The sequence below is a fragment of the Schistocerca gregaria genome, chromosome 8, assembly GCF_023897955.1.
Source record: "Schistocerca gregaria isolate iqSchGreg1 chromosome 8, iqSchGreg1.2, whole genome shotgun sequence".
In the NCBI taxonomy this organism is placed as follows: Eukaryota; Metazoa; Arthropoda; class Insecta; order Orthoptera; family Acrididae; genus Schistocerca; species Schistocerca gregaria.
The window spans coordinates 385,842,895-385,865,285 of record NC_064927.1 but is presented as its reverse complement, the minus strand read 5'-3'; the positions used below and the strand labels follow the sequence as shown (position 1 = coordinate 385,865,285).

The following is a 22,391-nucleotide window of genomic DNA, read 5'->3' as shown; positions in this document are numbered from 1 at the left end:
GTCTGTAGACGTTAGGGGGCATGGGGACTTCTCCTACCCTTTACAGCAGCAACATCAACAAATGCAAATGATGATGTCACTCCTACCACATAAAAAAACAGTCATATGTATCTGGCTGCCGGACGTGCAGTGTCCACTGAGGCGCGGTATTCTAGACGCTGCCGCAGAACAGAGAAGCACTCGCACCGTAATCTACGAGTACGCATCTTCCATTGTTTCCTGACTGGACGGTCACGGTGCCAAGGCAGAGAAAGGTCACTGCGTGAGGAAGGGGGAAGCTTGAGCCGAAGAAGGAGGAGCATCTCCGGAGCGTCCCGACGCCGGGCTACTGCGGAGGCGGCGGCCGCGTCTGTGGTGAGTGGCGTGGGGGTGGGGGGCGTTTAAAGGCGGCAAGAGGCGCCCTGCCCCCGCAGTGGCGGCTCTCCGGTGTCTGTCACAGCGCAGCGCACCGCGCTACGTCACATCGCCTCACCACTCGCGGACCGTTTCTCCCGCCCGCCGACAGCCCGTAGCCACTGCGCTCGAAGACTCCACAAGCGACGGCAGCAATGGCTCTCACGCAGGTATGGGTACTTTCACAGCCGCTCCTATGCAGTTCCGCCGTGCAGTGATCCGCCAGACGACACACAGACTCCCCGACTCATCCCTGCCGACCTGCAAAGATTTTTCTTTCGCAGTGTTAACCGTGGAACGTTTATAACTCTCGGAGGTGGGGCTGCAGCACTGTCAGACAGTTCGCAAACGACGCTGCTGGCTGCCAGTACGTACATGTACAGCCATGACGGTTCCACTCTCGAATAGCCCATAGGGAAAGTGAACACCTAAATCTTTCCGTACGAAATATGATTTCTCTTATTTGATCACGATACTCATTTCCCCCACTTGGGCGGCAATTTAAAAAATAGTTTCGCACTCGGAGGAGAAAGTTTGTGATTGAAACTTCGTGTTAGTACCTCAACCCAACGAAGAACACCGCTGTTTTAATGACTGCCACCACAGTTTCCTTAGCATATCCATGACAGTTTCGTGAGAAGACATAATGTGTTGTCCTTTGAAGATTTTCACGGTTCTCCGTCAATCGGAGGTAAGGATCCCACACCTCACACTAATGCTCCACAAATGGACAAATTAGCGTACCGTAGAAAGTCTCCTTAGTAGATTTCTTTCATTTTCTCCGTTCCCTCAATAAAACGCACACTTTGTTTGCTTTCGCAACAACATTTTTTTTCATTTGCAAACAACATTTTCTGTTGTACATCTGCAAAAAAACCAAAATCGATTACATAGACTATGAACAGCAGATGACCTCTAACGCTTGCTTCTGGAACTCCAGGTCTTACGGTATCAGTATACGGGTTTCCGTCAATTAGTGCGAACTATGACTTCCCTGGCAGGAAATCGTGACTCCTGTCGTAGACGAAACACTGTACCTCTTAGCCAAGTAAAGTCGTTGGACGATTGTAAGGAACTGTTGGTAACGTGGCCGTTTTTCACTTTCGGCCGTTACGGCCGATCGTCAAATATTTTCTGCTTGTTTACGGAGTCATACACATTCTTTGCTACCGCGTATAGCTGCCGCAACATTACAACAGTATTTCAGTGCTGGAGCAGCTACACATGTCGAGGAAGTGCGTGTAACGCTGTAAGGATAATGCTGTCAGTTAGGAGCGATCGGTTTCGAACCGACAAGTTCAACCTAAGAGGCCTGTTCACGTTTAAAATTACATAGAATTAGCTATGTTCTCTGAATTCAGTTTGACGAAAGTTCTGTATGATGATACTGCCTCAGGACAAGGGGTTCAAGGAGCCTAACCATGAATGAAAATAGCCGCGCCGTGTTTTCTTCGTAAACAGTATTATTGACAGTGACTAGTTTCCGATTTTATCTTATGGTAAAAATTGACTTGCATTTTCATGCATTCACTGTCTCACCACGTAAATTTTTAGCAAAACAGGATTAAGCTGAAAACATTGAAAGATGGCTCACAACAGTAGTAACCGGCAATCGCCTACATCAAACCGCAACTGCAGCTGCAGTAAACGATCAGTTATAAGTTTCCAGCAGGTTCCTAATATATACGCACACATTATATCTGTCCTTAAAACGCAGAAAGACCTGGCCAAAATTTCTGCTTGGTGTAACGAATGACACGTTTCTTTAAACGTGAATATATAGTACATAATGCCAGACCAAAGGGAAAGAACCCGATAGTATCCATTTGAAAGGTTAGTGTTGGGCATTTGGGGTACATTACGACGTTTAAGTATTGACGGGTGACCCTAAGTGACGAAGCCAACAGTGAAAAGTACGTAGAATCTGTAGTACGAAAATAAATTGAAGACCGATTTGTTCGAAGGGTTCAATGAAGGTACAATCCAACAGTATGAGAAATTGCATACAAAAAGCTAATGCAACCAGTTGTTGATTATTGTTCCAGAATCTGAGGGGAAAACAAATTCAGTTTAGACAAGATATCTTTATGGTGCGAAAATCGGCAATCGTCTCTAAACATTAAAAAGCGCGAGGTCGTCCACACGAGTGATAAAGTGAATCCGTTAATTTAGGTTACAGGACAAATCACACTCATCCTTAAGGATGTCAATCCAGTTAGATATAAGGAACTATCAAAAAGCGTCCACTCTAGGACGTTGTTGCATTTATGTACAAAGTAGAGCGACTCCGATGCTGGTAAACAAGCACCTACATTTACGAACAACTTCAGTTGGAAAGACCACATAGATAATATTGTGGGGAAGGCGAGCCAAAGGTTGCGTTTCATTGGCAGGACACTTAGAAGGTGCAACAAGTCCACTAAAGAGACAGCTTACACTACACTCGTTCGTCCTCAGTTAGAATATTGCTGTGCGGTGTGGGATCCTTACCAGGTGGGATTGACGGAGGACATCGAAAGGGTGCAAAAAAGGGCAGCTCGTTTTGTATTATCACGTAATAGGGGAGAGAGTGTGGCAGATATGATACGCGAATTGGGATGGAAGTCATTACAGCAAAGACGTCTTTCGTCGCGGCGAGCTCTTTTTACGAAATTTCAGTCACCAACTTTCTCTTCCGAATGCGAAAATATTTTGTTGAGCCCAACCTACATAGGTAGGAATGATCATCAAAATAAAATAAGAGAAATCAGAGCTCGAACAGAAAGATTTAGGTGTTCGTTTTTCCCGCGCGCTGTTAGGAAGTGGAATAGTAGAGAGTTAGTATGATTGTGGTTCGATGAACCCTATGCCAAGCACTTAAATGAGAATTGCAGAGTAGTCATGTAGATGTAGATGTAGATGTAGGCAAGGGATTAGTGTGGCATTCGTATCTTTCCGACGTGGGTGATGTAAATGCGGGAACGTGAACTATGGAGACGTTATTACCAAATGAGTGCTGTTATCCTTTTCTTGGCAGCCGAGGGAGAAACACCGGAAGACATCTGTCAGAGGAAGAAGAATGTGTATGGGCCAGCAGGTCTATCGAAAACCACCGTTATCGAATGGCGCGCGACAAGGTTCGCAGCTGCTTCGTGATAACACACGTCACCACATCTCAAATATCGTATCGGAGAAGTTACGCCATATAAAGTGCTACAAACACGAGCAGCCGCCCTATTACGTTTTCGGTCCCTGAAAAGGTGCCTTCAAAGGTCGAAGATTCCTGTAGTTTGAAGATGTGCAGCAGGCGGTTACTGACTTCTTCACGCACTAGAACAATGTCTTGTAGCAAACGGGAATCTTCCACCTGGTGCTTTTGTCTGACTGGCATACCGAAATGGGGACTGTATGGTCTCCTAACAGTAGCTTCTTGATCGCCCCTTATGCCTAGGGTGCACAGTTACGAAGAATTTTTACTGGAACGATACCGCCGTGTACCGCAAGTCTCTAGAGGAACGGAAGGTTCCAAATGGTTGGAAATGAGCACAGGTAGTCCCAGTTTTCAAGAAGGGTCGTCGAGCAGATGCGCAAAACTATAGGCCTATATCTCTGACATCGATCTGTCGTACAATTTCAGAACACGTTTTTTGCTCGCGTATCATGTCATTTCTGGAAACCCAGAATCTACTCTGTAGGAATCAACATGGATTCCGGAAATAGCGATCGTGTGAGACCCAACTCGCTTTATTTGTTCATGAGACCCAGAAAATATTAGGTACAGGATCCCAGGTAGATGCCATTTTCCTTGACTTCCGGAAGGCGTTCGACACAATTCCGCACTGTCGCCTGATAAACAAAGTAAGAGACTACGGAATATCAGATCAGCTGTGTGGCTGGATTGAAGAGTTTTTAGCAAACAGAACACAGCATGTTGTTCTCAATGGAGAGAAGTCTACAGACGTTAAAGTAACCTCTGGCGTGCCACAGGGGAGTGTTACGGGACCATTGCTTTTCACAATATATATAAATGACTTAGTAGATAGTGTCGGAAGTTCCATGCGGCTTTTCACCGATGATGCTGTAGTATACAGAGAAGTTGCAGCATTAGAAAACTGCAGCGAAATGCAGGAATATCTGCAGCGGATAGGCACTTGGTGCAGGGAGTGATCATTTAAAATTAATTGTTGGTAAGGCGGGTGCCAGGTTGAGATTCATTGGAAGAGTCCTTAGAAAATGTAGTGCATCAACAAAGGAGGTGGCTTACAAAACACTCGTTCGACCTATACTGCCCATTACTGTGGTATTCGTACCAGGTCGGGTTGACGGAGGAGACAGAGAAGATCCAAAGAAGAGCGGCGCGTTTCGTCACGGGGTTATTTGGTAAGCGTGATAGCGTTACGGAGATACTTAGCAAACTCAAGTGGCAGACTCTGCAAGAGAGGCGCTCCGCATCGCGGTGTAGCTTGCAGTCCAGGTTTCGAGAGCGTGCGTTTCTGAATGAGGTATCGAATATATTGCTTCCCCCTACTTATACCACCCGAGGAGATCACGAATGTAAAATTAGAGAGATTCGAGCGCGTACGGAGGCTTTCCGGCAGTCGTTCTTCCCACGAACCATACGCGACTGGAAAAGGAAAGGGAGGTAATGACAGTGGCACGTAAAGTGCTCTCCGCCACACACCGTCGGGTGGCTTGCGGAGTATAAATGTAAATGTAGAATGTAGATGTAGAAACTTAAATAGGGATCTTTCGATGAAAACCTCCGTAGTTTTCGCAAAACTCTGTTGCTTAAATCCGGAGAAGCCATATGCATTCAAGAAGGGCGTGCGACCAGTTTGATTTGACGATCGTATATCTTGCATAGGAATCCCGAGGATCAGATGAGAGAAAATAAGACGCTTACAGAGGCATGTCTCGATTTGCTCTCACTCTATACGCGACTGGATTAGGAGAAAATATCGGTAATCTATTAATAGAAAGCAGCCTCCGCACACGTTGTGTAGGGGCCTGCGGAGTAAACATGTGGAAGAAGATTGGAAACTGGTCATGTGTTCAGAAAGGCGACGAGTAAGAGCAATTAAAACACCTTAAATGATGCCGGAGTCGTTTACAGGAACCAGCTATTAAAGTTATTTCCTTATATCTTACACGGTTGAGGTTCGATAAGTAATGAAACATATTTTTCATCTGGGGATAAATCGGTTGAGTAATGCGGAATCTGTTGTGGGACATCGTGGAATATTCCCGCTTCAGCCCCTGTAGTTTCGTGAAGTTCCGATAGGTGGTTACGCTATAAGTAGCCTTGAAAATGGCGTCTATAATGGAAGAGCGTTCCAAGCAAGGAGCTGAAACTGAGTTTCCTTGGCGGAAAACCATAGCATCGCAGATATTCGTAAGGATGTCTTCGACGACCTGGCAGTGAACAAAAGCATGGTGAGTCGTTGGGCGAGGCGTCTTTCATCATGGCAACACGGTCACGCATACCTTTCCGATCTCCCGCGTGCAGGCCATCCAAACACAGGTGTGACTCCTGCATTGTTGCAACGTGTGGACACTCTCATTCGAGGTGATCGATGAATCACAATCAAGCATCTCGCTGCTCACCTGGACGCCTCCGTTGGTAGCGCTATCAAACTCATCCACCAGTTGGGGTACTCAAAGCAGTGTTCCCGTTGGGTTCCTCTTCTCCTATCAGAAAACCATAAAGAGCAACGAAGCACCATCTATGCAGGGTTACTTGTGCGTTATGAGTCTGATCGTGGCAATTTTTTGTCGATTATGGTCATAGGCTATGAAACATCTGTTCATCACTTCGAACCGGAAAAAAAGGGCAACCCCTGGAATGACGCCACACCACCTCTCTTCGGAATTAAAAAGTTGAAAGCCGCACCCCCAGCCGGTAAGTTCATGACGATGGTCTTCTGGGGCTATGTCCTCCCTCATGGTGCAACGATCATCTTTGAAGTGTATTGCGCTATCATCAGTAAATTGGAGAAACGACTTCAGTGGATGTGGCTAAATCAGATGTTGGGCACCACTGGGAAAGTACTGTCCGTGATACGTAGATATCACACGTTTTATGTGTGCTTCATCTCTGGGAATATTTAGCACACTACTTAACTGATTACCCATGTAATGATAGTCCGCAGCTCGTGGTATCGCGGTAGCGTTCTCGCTTCCCGGGTTCGATTCCCGGCGGGGTCAGGGATTTTCACCTGCCTCGAGAAGACTGGGTGTTGTGGTGCCGTCTTCATGCTCATCATTCATCCCCATTACGGTCGGAGGAAGGCAATGGCAAACCACCTCCACTAGGACCTTGCCTAGTACGGTGGTATCGACCCCTACGCTCTGTTACGGAGTATGGGACTTAATCACTATCATGTAATGATAACTTGTCACACAAAATTGCTATGGGTATTTCATGGAACAGATGTGTGAGAGTGGAACAACTTGTTTGACACATGTTCGTATCCTGGAACCGATTGGACTTTGCATATCACTTCTCGTTACAAGTACTATCAACCCAACACCCTGTAAAGGATACAAATTTGCACGAGGAGGTGACAACCACCCTTTGTGACTTACCGAACTGGCTGAATGATTGAATATGGTAGATTTAAATCACCTTCCTGTGATCCATAGCTGTGACCGAGAGGTTCTACGCGCTTCAGTCCGGAACCACGCGGCTGCTACGTTCGCAGGTTCGAATCCTGCCTCGGGCACGTATGCGTGTGATTCCTTAGGTTAGTTAGGTTTAAGTAGTTGTAAGTCTATGGGACTGATGACCTTAGATTTTAAGTCCCATAGTGCTTAGAGTCATTTGAACCATTTTTTGGGATCCAAATTTAAGTTGTTATACGCATCTTATCATCTGTTAAAACAGATGGTATGACCCACGTTAAATTTTTTGCAGAAAATGGAAGTAATATCTGGAGTACTCCCAGCCACACGCCGCAAGAGAATTTTCAGACTAGAGTACAGATATAGATATAGAGAGAAAAATATGGTACTTAATTCCAGTTAGTAATTAGAAACATATTATGCGCGGTAAAACTACATAACCATGCAGCCTTTTGCTATGCATTCAATGTGCAACTGTAAATGTTAGCGTGACTGGTTAGCCAAGATTGTTCATAGAAAAAGATTAGGAGTTGCGTATGGAAAGAACCATGCTTGTCACTAACGTGTTACGATGATAAAATTAACAATTTTTCTGTACTTTATATGTGTTTATGGTACACATTCTTTGTCTCTGGCTGACGCATGTTTGTTACATTGTGAAACACTTCTTTTGTAGTACTAGGTTGAAAAAGAAACCAATCATGAGTGGACACCTCACTGACTGAATTCGTTGAGAGTGCTACATTCATTGTACAGACACGACGCAAGCGTTATTTTTTTAAACAGCCTGCACAACACTCTTCATCTACTTGTAACACTCTTTCGTTACCGAGCGAAGTGGCGCAGTGGCGCATTGGTTACCACACTGGACTCACATTCGGGAGAACGACGCTTCAAACCCACGTCCGGCCATCGTGATTTAGGTTTTCATTGACTTACCTAAATAGCTTCCTTCGAAAGTGCACGGTCGATTTCCTTCCCCATCCTTGCCTAATCCGATGGGACCGATGTGTTTGGATCACAACACCAAATCAACCAACCAACTCTTTCGTTGTCACAATGTATGGCATCTGGAACAAGGATCCAGTTTCTTTTTTCTCTTCTCCTTGGGCAAATATTTTTTTAACTCTGTCGCAATGTTGGGTATACTCATAAATCTCTCATAGGTTTACAAAAGGTGCTATCAAAACATTATCTTCAAGCTTCAAGTCTTTCTGAAAATTTTAATGCCTTTGTTGTTGTTGTGGTCTCCAGTCCTAAGACTGGTTTGAGGAAGCTCTCCATGCTACTTTATCCTGTGCAAGCTTCTTCATCTCCCAGTACCTACTGCAACCTACATCCTTCTGAATCTACTTAGCGTATTCATCTCCAGATCTCCCTTTACGATTTTTACCCTCCACGCTGCCCTCCTATACTAAATTGGTGATCCCTTGATGCCTCAGAACATGTCCTACCAACCGATCACTTCTTCTAGTCACGTTTTACCACAAACTCCTCTTCTCCCAGATCCTATTCAATACCTCCTCATTAGTTATGTGAGCTACCCATCTAATCTTCAGCATTCTTCTGTAGCACCACTATTCGAAAGCTTCTATTCTCTTGTTGTCCAAACTATTTATCGTCCATGTCTCACTTCCATACATTGCCACTGCTAGTCTACATTTTATATCCTCTCTATTTCGACCATCATCAGTTATTTTGCTCCACAAATATCAAAACTCCTTTACTACTTTAAGTGTCTCATTTCCTAATCTAATTCCCTCAGCATCACCCGACTTATTTCGACTACATTCAATACCTTACATTTAATGGCTTATGCGTACCTTATTCATTCCTAGAAAATCATTTTATATTTAAATTGTCATGACTTAGTTCTTCTAGCATCAATGCTGATCTCCAACAGATTCCAGTAGAAGGGATGACAGACCGACTAAACGAGACTATCGAGTCGCTGCGTGTTGGCGCTGGCAGCGTTGTGGCGGTGAAAGTGTGAAAACGGTTGCCGAATCAGCAGGCGCTAATTACAAGAGGCACCTCGCACGTGCTTTCGAATGGACGCTTTTAAAACGACGGCCAGTATAAACAAACTGACCGTTTCTCCCCTCAGATCATCACCTGACTCAACCGAAATTACGACAGAGGAGATACTAGTAGGACATATTTAGCTATAACCAGCTCTTTTCAAACATTAAATGTGTAAATGAACATCGAATTAGAGTCTGCTCTCAGGCAGTTTTTTGCTTTCACAATAAAATAAATGACAGTTTTTCTGAAACATTCGTTGTCGCACGCTACCGATCGATAAAGAGAAAGGAAATGCTGAAGAAAAATTCATCAAAACGAAGTAGTAAGAACAATTATCGTTGTTATATTGACGACAACTGTGGGAAGATTTTGCGTATCTACAAATCAGTGAGGCACATGGTATCGGGGAATAGTATCACATGTGACATGGACATATACACAAGCATCCGTGAAGTTCCACTGCTGCCAAAATGAGTTCTTAGTCTTTAGTTTAAGATCAGTGAATCCTGCGGACCCAGTTCTCCAAGGAATCGAGCTCCCATGTAGAAAACGCCTTCAAACATTAAGTTACTTCTCAAATGACTTAATGTGTTATACGTTTGACATTAAACATGTGAGTGAGATACTTTAAGAAAAGTTTGGAATAAAGTTCAAAGTTTGTTGGTCGTCGCTAATCGCTATCATAATCAAACATTGGATGAGAATATTCTGGGTAATTTTGGCACCATTTTAAGCAAACATTTTTCATGCACGCCTATTTCTACGCAGTTCTTCGAGTAGAACAGACGTGATATCAGGTGTTCCCCAGGGAAGCGTCCTGGGACCTGTGCTGTTCCTGATCTATATAAATGACCTAGGTGACAGTCTGAGTAGTTCTCTTAGGTTTTTCGCAGATGATGTTGTAATTTACCGTCTAGTAAGGTCATCCGAAGACCAGTATCAGTTGCAAAGCGATTTAGAAAAGATTGCTGTATGGTGTGGCAGGTGGCAGTTGACGCTAAAGAAATGAAAGTGTGAGGTGATCCACATGAGTTCCAAAGGAAATCCGTTGGAATTCGATTACTTGATAAATAGTCCAATTCTCTAGGCTGTCAATTCAACTAAGTAGCTGGGTGTTAAAATTACGAACAAATTCAGTTGGAAAGACCACATAGACAATATTGTGGGGAAGGCGAACCAAAGGTTGCGTTTCATTGGAAGGACACTTACAAGATGCAACAAGTCAACTAAAGAGACAGCTTACACTACACTCGTTCGTCCTCTGTTAGAATATTGCTGCACGGTGTGGGATCCTTACCAGGTGGGATTGACGGAAGACATCGAAAGGATGCAAAAAATGGCAGCTTGTTTTGTATTATCAGGTAATAGGGGAGAGAGTGTGGCAGATATGATACGCGAGTTGGGATGGAAGTCATTAAAGCAAAGACGTTTTTCGTCGCGGCGAGATCTATTTACGCAATTTCAGTCACCAACTTTCTCTTCGGAATGCGAAAATATTTTGTTGAGCACAACCTACATAGGTAGGAATGATCATCAAAATAAAATAAGTCAAATCAGAGCTCGAACAGAAAGGTTTAGGTGTTCGTTTTTCCCGCGCTCTGTTCGGGAGTGGAATGGTAGAGAGATAGTATGATTGTGGTTCGATGAACCCTATGCCAAGCATGTAAATGTGAATTGCAGAGTAGTCATGTAGATGTAGATGTAGATGTTGTATCTCCTGAATTATGTGACATATAATGACATAATTTTGCAGATGCATCCAGTGCATACCGTCAGCAAAATGTGTCGCGAATACAGATAGTAGTATATCAGCGATAAACTGAAACATTATGCCTGATGAAATTCTACTACTTGAATAGCGAAAATGTAGTAGAGCGATAAACGTTTTCCCGTTCATTATTTTGTGGCGGGTGTCAGCGAGAAAAAGTTTCGTAAAAGTTTGAACGTCTGTGTTAATTTGTCAGCTCCATGTCTAAGTCTTTACATTTCTTTATCCTGATGCGCTCAGCCGTTTTCGTCGGATGGAAACGTTGGAAAAGCAAAGTCACAATCGGCAGAAAAATATTACCATTAGCAAAGCCACGCATTTCAAAGGTGTTATACGTAATTGCAGTGTCTCAATCCGTCCTCGTAGCTAAACGGCTGGTTCCACAGAGACATACTTCAACTCTGGCAGCGTGTTCCATCGGTGCGTTCTCCACTTACAAGCGATGCGTGGAATAATTAGACGCTGTGTTTTCAATCATCACGTTGGGATTAGCAGCGACCTTTCACGCATCTGGCACGCTGTCAAGATGTGCACTCGGCAGAACGTTCTTGCACTGCAGTCACGTACGTTGTCCTGGCAGAAGATCCTGATACATCTGCAATCGAAAGCTGCACGTCTCCGGTTCACTCTCCGCGACCTTCCAAGAACGGCGTCTGCAACACCTGCGATACGTCAACCACGTCCTGTAGCAGTAGAAGAAAGGCTGCTTTCAGCGCGTGGTGGTTAAATATGCGCTTCTCGGAAAGTGTGATTCACTCTCGATTTAGTTCGTTCTATTTATGACTGCAGGATCGAGACTCAGTAATCGTTTATGCGAAATCAGAAATACCTGTTTGCCTGATCACACATTTGACTTTCAGCGTCGTGAACTATTAGCGTGTGAGTTTGTGGGACGTACTGTAATTCTGAGGAATGCTCCCTTTTAATTTCTTACAGCAGTCAGTTGACATACGCCAGCACCTTACTGATCTGCGAAATTGTGTTAAAACTTAGTAATTTAGGGGCGAGTTAGCACTAAATATAAAAACTATGCCATTCCGTTTATCACAAGAATTAAAAAGTAATTTTAGATAGGCCTTCCTGAACTATATCTCTGGAACAATATTAACGATAACTGACATTAATCTGCGAGAAAAGTAACGGAGCACTGCTGAATTACTGTAGTCCATCGAAGATGAGGAACAGTAACAATGTCCACGACAGTTTGAAGAAAACGGCCGACGGTATTACCCCACATCACTGGTTGGTGCTCTGCCTCCATGTTGGCTTACAAATGTCTCGCCAAAGTCCACAATTCTGTCCAGTCAAGAAAACATCAGTTGAGTTTTGAAATTATCAGAAAGTTTCATATCAGCGCACACTCCGCTGCAGAGTGAAAATCTCATTCTGGAAACATCCCCCAGGCTGTGGCTAAGCCATGTCTCCGCAGTATCCTTTCTTTCAGGAGTGGTAGTTCTGCAAGGTTTGCAGGAGAGCTTCTGTAAAGTTTGGAAGGTAGGAGACGAGGTACTGGCAGAAGTAAAGCGGTGAGTACCGGGCGTGAGTCGTGCTTCGGTAGCACAGTTGGTAGAGCACTTGCCCGCGAAAGGCAAAGGTCCCGAGTTCGAGTCTCGGTCAGGCACACAGTTTTAATCTGCCAGGAAGTTTCATATCAGAAAGAAGTTTTCGAACTCAGCGACCACAGAACATTTGGTAACATAATTGTTGCGTCACGATTTCACGTAATTGGTAACGTTAAACGGTAGCTTTCACGTTAGGTTCGTCTGCTTTCTAAACCGGTTTATTGATGACTGTAGACGAACAGCCACGTCTGTCATGATCAAAAAAGTTCGTTCTTCCGCGCTGTTAATAGCCAACACCTTCATTCAACACATTTACATCTTACACGGAAAGTGATTTATTGCCTCTGAACTTAGACTTACAGAACGGATTTCACATTTCTCAGAAATTTCAGTTGTAATGCACATTTTGAACGTGTACCTTAGACAAAGAGGAAGAAGTTGGTTGCCCGCTATTGCACCTGTTCGCCCTATACGTGCCAGCCCGAGTCAGCGTAGCGATTATTGCTACATTTTGTAGCATTTCAATGCTGAGTGGCATTTTATATGCTCCGTGCAACTTGCATCTACATGCTGCAAACTGGAATAACTGAACAAATAACATTTTTAAACGTTTTTAATCTTGCACTCGTACACGAAAGATCTGAGAAAGTCATGAAAAGAATAAATAGGGACAAAAATTAGAACAACAGTTAGGCAGACACCAAGACAGTAGGCCTTCCATTCTTTGGTAGCATCTCATAGAAAACTACTAAAGTATTGAGACAATTATCTGTAAGAACTGCTTTCTCCTCCGGCCAATAAATATCTAATAGTCTGTCACACAACATTAAATCTTACAAAGACAAATTCTATAACTCAGACGTTTACGAGTGCAATGAACACCAAGCACAGCATTTGAGCGATACTAGACTCAGTTTCCGAACCAGACTTGAAAAACATAAAAATGCTCTCAGGAATAGCATGCCTAATAAATCTGTGATAGCTACTCCCATTAACGACACATGACATGCTTTTGACAACATGGAAAACCCATATGTATTATAAAAATATGTGTGTGTGTGTGTGTGTGTGTGTGTGTGTGCACGCGAGCGCGCTCCACACCTCCTTCTCGCTGTGCGGGTAAGAACCTACGACCTATCGCAGTTCAGGAGATATGATGTCATAAACACTGAGAATCATGAAAAACGGTCGCATTGTGTATAACGTTTAAACGCATTACTTCTTTGCTACTAACACCATTCACAAAATACTTTGTAAACAGTATCCACATATACCGCTGAGTGTACCGACAAAATTATATGGCAGTATGATACATAGATCACAAGATATGACGCCATAAATAGTGAGGTGCATGAGAAATGGCGCATCGTGCGTGAAGATTTAATACATGTTTTCTTTACTAAGAAGACACTGCTACAGTCGAGTTGACTTATGGAAATTCATGACACCTGAATGCGCTTTTGACATGTTTCAACTGCGAAGCGAAAACCGTTGTAGACGAAATCACGAAATCTATAGACGTCTGTAGAGCTATGAAGAGGCGTTACAATGAAAACGTTAACATAATGTCGTAGCCGATACGCGAAGGAGCTGCGCCAAGCATACAAAAACTGCCTCATGTACTGTTCTTATACATTTGTACATCATGCTTATTTCTTTGATATTAAACTACAAACTAGGTTCATTATTTGATTTCGTTTCTAATAGAAAATAGTAAAATGAATGTCCTGTCAGTGATGTCTTTGTCAGTTAGTAATGTAATAATATTATACAGACTAAACAATGGCCACAAACAGAGCCTCTATCAAGAACACGAAATTCTTATTCCCAACAGGAACCATGGGCAGAACCCAGTAAGAAAACTGAAACAATGGCAATGAACTTTTTTAGGAGATTCTCAGATACAGCGGACGACGCACAGTAGTTTTTGCTGCTATCTGCTTTTGACTGACTTAAATCATGAGACAATTCTCAAATCACCAAAGCAAAACATTAACAAATTAATACTCTAAAAAAATGTTCTTTTTCTGGTTACATTTTTTTATTTTTTACAATAATGGTATTCCAAAGAATAAAGCACTAATGTATTTGTTCCCTATATTTTTGATTCGCAGTGTAAGCTAGTAATGATTGCTCCTTGTCTTACAAGGCGCTGTTTTTGTACAGTTGTAGAACATACAGTCTGATTATGTTATTGATACGTGTCTGTGTAGCAGCTAAAGATTAAATGTACATTGACGACGAACCTTCAGTTTTATTTCTGCTGTAACATAGATAAGTAGCTGTATCATAATTGTTTACAGTGTGTAATTCTAGTCCCATGTTACATTAACAACAGCTGATTATACCTGACGTGTAACTCAACGGAATTCAAAACAGACAACTGGCTGCTTCCAGCAAACAAAAATGTTATATAATTCATTGATCCACTTGAAATGGTGGTGTAAGCCTTCAAAACACGTCTTATACATAAATGAAAAGTCACTATCGGAGATAATGGTTTTAATTTATCTTCTCTAGTCGACAATTATGTCAACTATGGCATCGAATAGCTTAGTAGATATACGCAAATCGCTGCTAATATCTTTTTCGGCCGTTATAGCCCATACGAATAACACAAGCGCTCGGAGGACGTTGTTGGGAATCGTTGAAAGAAATATGTGTAGGTCTCCTTTAGAGTACACTTAGCGAATCTGTATTCATAGGAGAATACTGTAAGAACATTATCCACACGTAATAGCACGTCTGAAAAAAAAAATTGGAAATTTGTGGGAAAGTCTTATGGGACCAAACTGCTGAGGTCGTCGGTCTCTAAGCGTACACACTATTTAATCTAACTCAAACTAACTTACGCTAAGGCAGACACACACACCCATGACCGAGGAAGGACTCGAACCGCCGACGGGGGAAGCCACGCGGGTCTGTCTGTCGTAGTTATTATAATAATATGACATAAGATACACTACTGGCCATTAAAGTTGCTACATCACGAAGACGACGTGCTACAGACGCGAAATTTAACCGACAGGGAGAAGATGCTGTGATATGCAAATGATTAGCTTTTCAGAGCATTCACACAAGGTTGGCGCCGGTGGCGACACCTATAACGTGCTGACATAAGGAAAGTTTCCAACCGATTTCTCATACACAAACACCAGTTGAACGGCGTTGCCTCGTGAAACGTTGTTGTGATGCCTCGTGTAAGGAGGAGAAATGCGTACCATCTCGTTTCCGACTTTGATAACGGTCGGATTGTAGCCTACCGCGATTGCGGTTTACCGTATCGCGACATTGCTGCTCGCGTTGGTCTAGATCCTATGACTGTTAGCGGAATATTCAATCGGTGGGTTCAGGATCGCAACGGCCTCGTATCACTAGCAGTCGAGAAGACTGGCACCTTATCCGCATGGCAGTAACGGATCGTGCAGCCACGTCTCGATCCCTGAGTCAACAGATGGGGACGTTTGCAAGACAACAACCATCTGCACGAACAGTTCGACGACGTTTGCAGCAGCATGGACTATCAGCTCGGAGACGATGGCTGCAGTTACTCATGACGCTGCATCACAGACAGCAGCGCCTGCGATGGTGTACTCAACGATGAACCTGTGTGCACGAATGGAGAAACGTCATTTTTTCGGATGAATCCAGGTTCGGTTACAGCATCATGATGGTCGCATCCATGTTTGGTGACATCGCCGTGAACGCACATTGGAAGCGTGTATTCGTCATCGCTATACTGGCGTATCTCCCAGCGTGATGGTATGGGGTGCCATTGGTTACACGTCTCGCTCACCTCTTGTTCGCATTGACGGCACATTGAACAGTGGACATTACATTTCAGATGTGTTACGACCCGCGGCTCTACCCTTCATTCGATCCCTGCGAAACCCTACATTTCAGCAGGATAATGCACGACCGCATCCTGCAGGACCTGTACAGGCCTTTCTGGATACAGAAAATGTTGGACTGCTGCCCTGGCCAACACATTCTCCAGATCTCGCACCAATTGAAAACGTCTGGTCAATGGTGGCCGAGCAACTGGCTGGTCACAATACGCCAGTCACTACTCTTGATGAACTGTGGTATCGTGTTGAAGCTGCATGTGCAGCTGTACCTATACACACCATCCAAGCTCTGTTTGACTCAATGCCCAGGCGTATCAAGGCCGTTATTACGTCCAGAGGTGTAGCAATTTTAATGGCCAGTAGTATATTACGGCACAAGCACGGGCGTATAGTCATTTTACCCTCGTTCAATCGAAAATGATATAGGAAGAAAAATCAATAATACTGGTGTGAACTACTTTCCACCACACACCGTACAGTGACTTATGGAGGCTATATACACTGAAGCGCCAAAAAAACTGGTATAAGCAGGCGTATTCCATTACTGGGATATGTAAACAGGCAGAAGGTGGCGTTGCCGTCGGCAACGCCTATATAAGACAAGAAGTGTCTGGCGCAGTTCTAAGATCGGTTACTGCTGGTAAAACAGCAGGTTGTCAAGCTTCAAGTGAATTTGGATGTGGTGTTGTACGCGGTGCATGAGTAGTGGGATACAGCACCTCTGAGGTAGTGAGGACGTGGAGATTTTTTCCGAACAAGTGTGTACCGTGAATGTCACGAATACCGTAAAACACCTCACCAATAACGGGACCAATGATGACTGAAGTCTATGTAACAGAAGTGTAACCCTTAGAAAATTGCTGCAGATTTCAATGGTGGGCCATCAACAAGAGCTTGCGAACCATTCAACGAAACATCATCGATACGGGCTTTCGGAACCAAAGAGCCACTCGTGTACCCTTGATGACAGCACGACACAAAGCTTTACGACTCGCCTGGTCCCTTCAACACCGACACTGGAGTGTTGATGACTAGAAACATGTCTCCTAGCCGGACGAGTGTCGTTTCAAATTGCATCGAGCGGATGTATGTGTGCGACTATGGAGACAACTTCATGAATCCATGGACCCTGAATGTTAGCAGGGGAATTTTCAAGCTGGTACAGACTCTGTAATGGTGAGGAGACTCTGACAGGTGACACGTACGTAAGCATCCTGTCTGACGCCCTGCATCTATTTATGTCCATTGTGCATTCCGACGGACTTGGGCAATTCCAGAAGAACAATGCGACACCCCACACGTCCAGAATTGCTACAGAGTCGCTCCAGGAGCTCTCTTCTGAGTTTAAACACTTCCACTGTCCACCTAAGCCCCAGACATGAACATTATTGAGCATCTCTGGGATGCTTTGCAGCGTGCTGTTCAGAAGAGGTCTCCAACCGCTCATACTCTCACAGATTTATGGACAGCACTGCAGGATTCATGGTGTCAGTTCCCTCCGGCACTACTTGAGACATTAGTCGAGTCCATTCCACGTCGTGTTGTGGCACTTGTGCGTGCTCGCGGCAGCCCTACACGATATTAGGCAGGTGTACCAGTTTCTTTGGTTCTTCAGTGTAAATGGACATACAGTGACACTTAGCTACAACATGGGATTGACATCAGTACCTGTATACAGGGTGGTCCATTGATAGTGACCGGGTAAAATATTTCAAAAAATAAGCGTCAAACGAAAAAACTACAAAGAACGAAACTCGTCTATCTTGAAGGGGGAAACCAGATGGTGCTATGGTTGGCCCGCTAGATGGCGCTGCCATAGGTCAAACGGATAACAATTGCGTTTTTTTAAATAGGAACCCCCATTTTTATTATATATTGGTGTAGTACGTAAAGAAATATGAATGTTTTGGTTGGACCACTTTTTTCGCTTTGTTATAGATGGCGCTGTAATAGTCACAGACGTATAAGTACGTGGTATCACGTAACAATCCGCCAGTGCGGACGGTATTTGCTTCGTGACACATTAGCTGTCTTATTATGGGCCGTTTACCAATTGTGGTAAAGGTCGATATCGTGTTGATGTGAGGCTATTGTGATCAAAATGCCCAACGGGCGTGTGCTATGTATGCTGCTCGGTATCCTGGACGACATCACCCAAGTGCCCGGACCGTTCGCCGGATAGTTCCGTTATTTAAGGAAACAGGAAGTGTTCAGCCACATGTGAAACGTCAACCACTACCTGCAACAAATGATGATGCCCAAGTAGGTGTTTTAGCTGCTGTCGCGGCTAATCCGCATATCAGTAGCAAAGAAATTGCGCGAGAATCGGAATCTCAAAAACGTCGGTGTTGAGAATGCTACAGCAACGTCTACTGCACCCGTACCATATTTCTATGCACCAAGAATTGCATGGCGACAACTTTGAATGTCGTGTACAGTTCTGCCACTGGGTACAAAAGAAATTACGGGACGATGACAGATTTTTTGCACGCGTTCTATTTAGCGACGAAGCGTCATTCACCAACAGCGGTAACTTAAACCGTCATCATGTGCACTGTTGGGCAACGGAAAATCCACGATGGCTGCGACAAGTGGAACATCAGCGACCTTGGCGGGTTAATGTATGGTGCGGCATTATGGGAGGAAGAGTAAATATCCCCAATTTTATCGATGGCAATCTAAATGGTGCAATGTATGCTGATTTCCTACGCAATGTTCTACTCACGTTACTACAAGATGTATCACTGTATGACAGAATGGCGATGCACTTCTAACATGATGGATGACCGGCACATAGCTCGCGTGGAGTTGAAGCGATAATGAATAGCATATGTAATGACAGGTGGATTGGTCGTCGAAGCACCATACCATGGCCCGCACGTTCACCGGGTCTGACGTCCCCGGTTTTCTTTCTGTGGGGAAAGTTGAAGGATATTTGCTATCGTGATACATCGACAACGCCTGAGAACACGCGTCAGCGGTTTGTCAATGTATGTGCGAACATTCCGGAATGCGAACTACTCGCTGTTGAGAGGAATGTCGGAGCACGTATTGCCAAATGCATTGAGATTGACGGACATCATTTTGAGCATTTATTGCATTAATTTGGTCTTTACAGGTAGTCACTCTGTGACAGGATGCGTTCTCAGACATGATAAGTTCACAAAAGTACATGTATCACATTGGAACAAGCGAAATAAAATGTTCAAACGTACCTACATTTTGTATTTTAGTTTAAGAAACCTATCTGTTACCAACTGTTCGCCTAAAATTGTGAGCCATATGTTTTTGACTATTACAGCGCCATCTATCACAAAGCGAAAAAAGTGGTCCAACTAAAACATTCATATTTCTTTACGTACTACAAGAATATGTAATAAAAATGGGGGTTCCTATTTAAGAAATGCAGTTGATATCAGTTTGACCGATGGCTGCGCCACCTAGCGAGCCAACCATAGCGCCATCTGGTTTCGCCCTTGAAGCTAGACAAGTTTCGTTCTTTGTAGTTGTTTCGTTTGCCGCTCATTTCGTGAAGTATTTGGCCCGGTCACGATCAGTGGACCACCCTGTAGAAGGCTACCTATATGCGGACAGGTGTCGAGTCAGCCGTTTCCTGGGCCGACGGAGACGGCAGGACAGTGAAAGGAAGGTCTCAGGAGAAACCGATCAGCGGCTGCGATCGACCCACGGGGTCAGCCCGGTCAGCCTGCCGTAATTGCGGCCCGCGTCGCAGATGTAATCTCCTGCTACCTGTGACTGCCGGGGCCGCTTCCCGCCGTACACTTTACTGCGGGCTGTTGAAATATGTTACTCCCTCCCGTCATGAAGAGGAAGCGGCGTAATGAATGGACCAAACGATTTCCACCTCAATTACGGCGTTACGGTAAATGTCCTTCTGACCAGCCATGCTGGAGTAAAGTCATTACGCTAAGCTCGGCGCCTGGGTACTCATACAAAACGTCTGATCATAACAGTGTCCTTGACACCTCCTACTACGATTTACGTTCCTTATCATGTACTTTTATCATCTTTTACTCAAATGACATACTGCAACTGCCACAATCCACCTCCTATCTCCAGTTCTTTCGGTGCTAAACTTGTAAAATACCACCAACGTACGTGACTTTTTTGCGTTGGGTCCTTATGGTGGAGCCTTCAGAGAGACCATCTGGTAAAAAGGCTTTCTATTGCAGTTTATTTGTTGAAATGTTCTTGGGTCGACGAAGAACGTTATCTGGCGTCTGCACTTCATTAACACAATTTAATTACCCTGCTGTTGGATGCGAAAACGTTACTTCGGCGAATAGGGATCTAGCTACTATACTACATCGTCCATAATAAGTGAACGTTTCGGATGCGCGACACTCTGTAGCTTCAAAATACTTGATAAACAACTATTTTAAATCCCTTAAGCAATGTGCAAATTAGTTGTTATTCAACAGCTGTTCAGGACGATCCCACTGTCAGGAACCTTACACTTGTGCTAGTTACGTCCGAGTCCTGAAGAAGCGGAACCATCCAGCTGTTTTATTCCATGACATACCGCCATTTAGCTACGTTTGTTCTGACGGACAGTGAAATTCGGGTTCAAAGTACCGAGTTTCATAGATCTAATTTTTAGTTATATTTCCGGCTGAAAATGCGGCTTCTTTGGCGCGATACCGACAGTGATCTAAAAATCAAAGACAATTAATTGAAACCCTCAGCTGCCGACAGGTGTTGATATACCTCGATGGGGACAGCTGAAAATGTGTGCCCCGACCGAGACTCGAACCCTGGATATCCTGCTTACATGGCAGACGCTCTATCCATCTGAGCCACTGAGGGCACAGATGAATAGCGCGACTGCACTATCCCTTGCACGCTTCCCGTGAGACCCACATTCGTAACTGTCCACAATTTACATACGTAATGTACCTAATAGTCATTTGTCTATCCATTCATTACTCGCGCACACTAAGGTGACGAATCACGTAAGAGTTCGGGCAGCCTGTGAGCATTCGCACAGACGAAGGTCAAAGGCTACGTAGTCTTTAACTATATATATGAAGATAGTAACTGTTCTCGAAAGAACAGAGACATTGATGACCGTGCAGCTTCTCTAGAATAAATGATAATTAATTAACACCCTCAGCTGCCGACAGGTGTTGTTGATATACCTCGATGGACTGACAGCTGAAAATGTGTGCCCCGACCGGGACTCGACAGCTTAAAATGACCGGGACTCGAACCCGGGATATCCTGCTTACATGGCAAACGCTCTGTCCATCTGAGCAACTGAGGACACAGATGAATAGCGCGACTGCAGGGACTTATCCCTTGCACGCTTCCCGTGAGACCCACATTCCCAACTATCCACAATCTACATACGTAATGTTCCTAATAGATGTTTGTTCATTCACTCATTACTCGCGCACACTAAGGTGACGATTCCCGTAAGAGTTCGGGCAACCTGTTCGGAGTAGCGCTATTCATCTGTGTCCTCAGTGGCTCAGATGGATAGAGCCTCTGCCATGTAAGCAGGATATCCCGGGTTCGAGTCCCGGTCGGGGCACACATTTTCAGCTGTTCCCATCGAGGTATATCAATAACACCTGTCAGCAGCTGAGGGTTTCAATTAATTATCATTCATTCTAGAGAAGCTGCACGGTCATCAATAGTATCTGTTCTTTCGAGAACAGTCACTATCTTCATATACATAAAAATAGATCACTACTCACAGCTGTGGTTGCCCAACCTACAAGGTTATCTATCCTCGCAGTAAGCTTGACAGAATTCAAGACGTGAGACAGCATCGACGGTATTCACACCGGACTCAACAATACTGTGCTAGTAAACAAACTCACGTTTACTGTTGAAGGGCAACCTAGACGCAGGCGTTGGTCACTGTAACTTTGACGCTCTGTAGCGTGGTTGAGTGACGTGTCTGGATAAGGGCCTCACTTCTCAATTTGTTCCCTAAGCCCTTGAAGTTTGCTGATATCATTTTGTTACGCCCTGTCTATATCTCGGAGACTAATAGTGAATAGTTTGAGTCCACTGTCCTTTACTATAATTATTGTTATTATTACTATACTAACCACTGCAGATAACATAACTTCATGATTTTAAACAAAAAATCTCTCAGGAGATCTGCCACCATCCTTCAAACTGTAGCATAATACACTTGTATTGGTCACAAAATAGTTTCTTTTT

General features: G+C 44.1%; 1 protein-coding gene across 1 annotated transcript in view; it reads left to right on the top strand.

The window, feature by feature from the left end:
- The first annotated feature begins 429 nt into the window (after window positions 1-429).
- The window catches only part of LOC126284930 (protein lethal(3)malignant blood neoplasm 1), a 134,550-nt gene continuing 112,588 nt past the window's right edge, over window positions 430-22,391 (top strand). Inside the window, exon 1 of the mRNA XM_049984193.1 lies at window positions 430-563. Within this exon, the coding sequence (XP_049840150.1) occupies window positions 549-563 (15 nt within the window). The 5' untranslated portion in view covers window positions 430-548. The remainder of the gene's footprint in view (window positions 564-22,391) is intronic.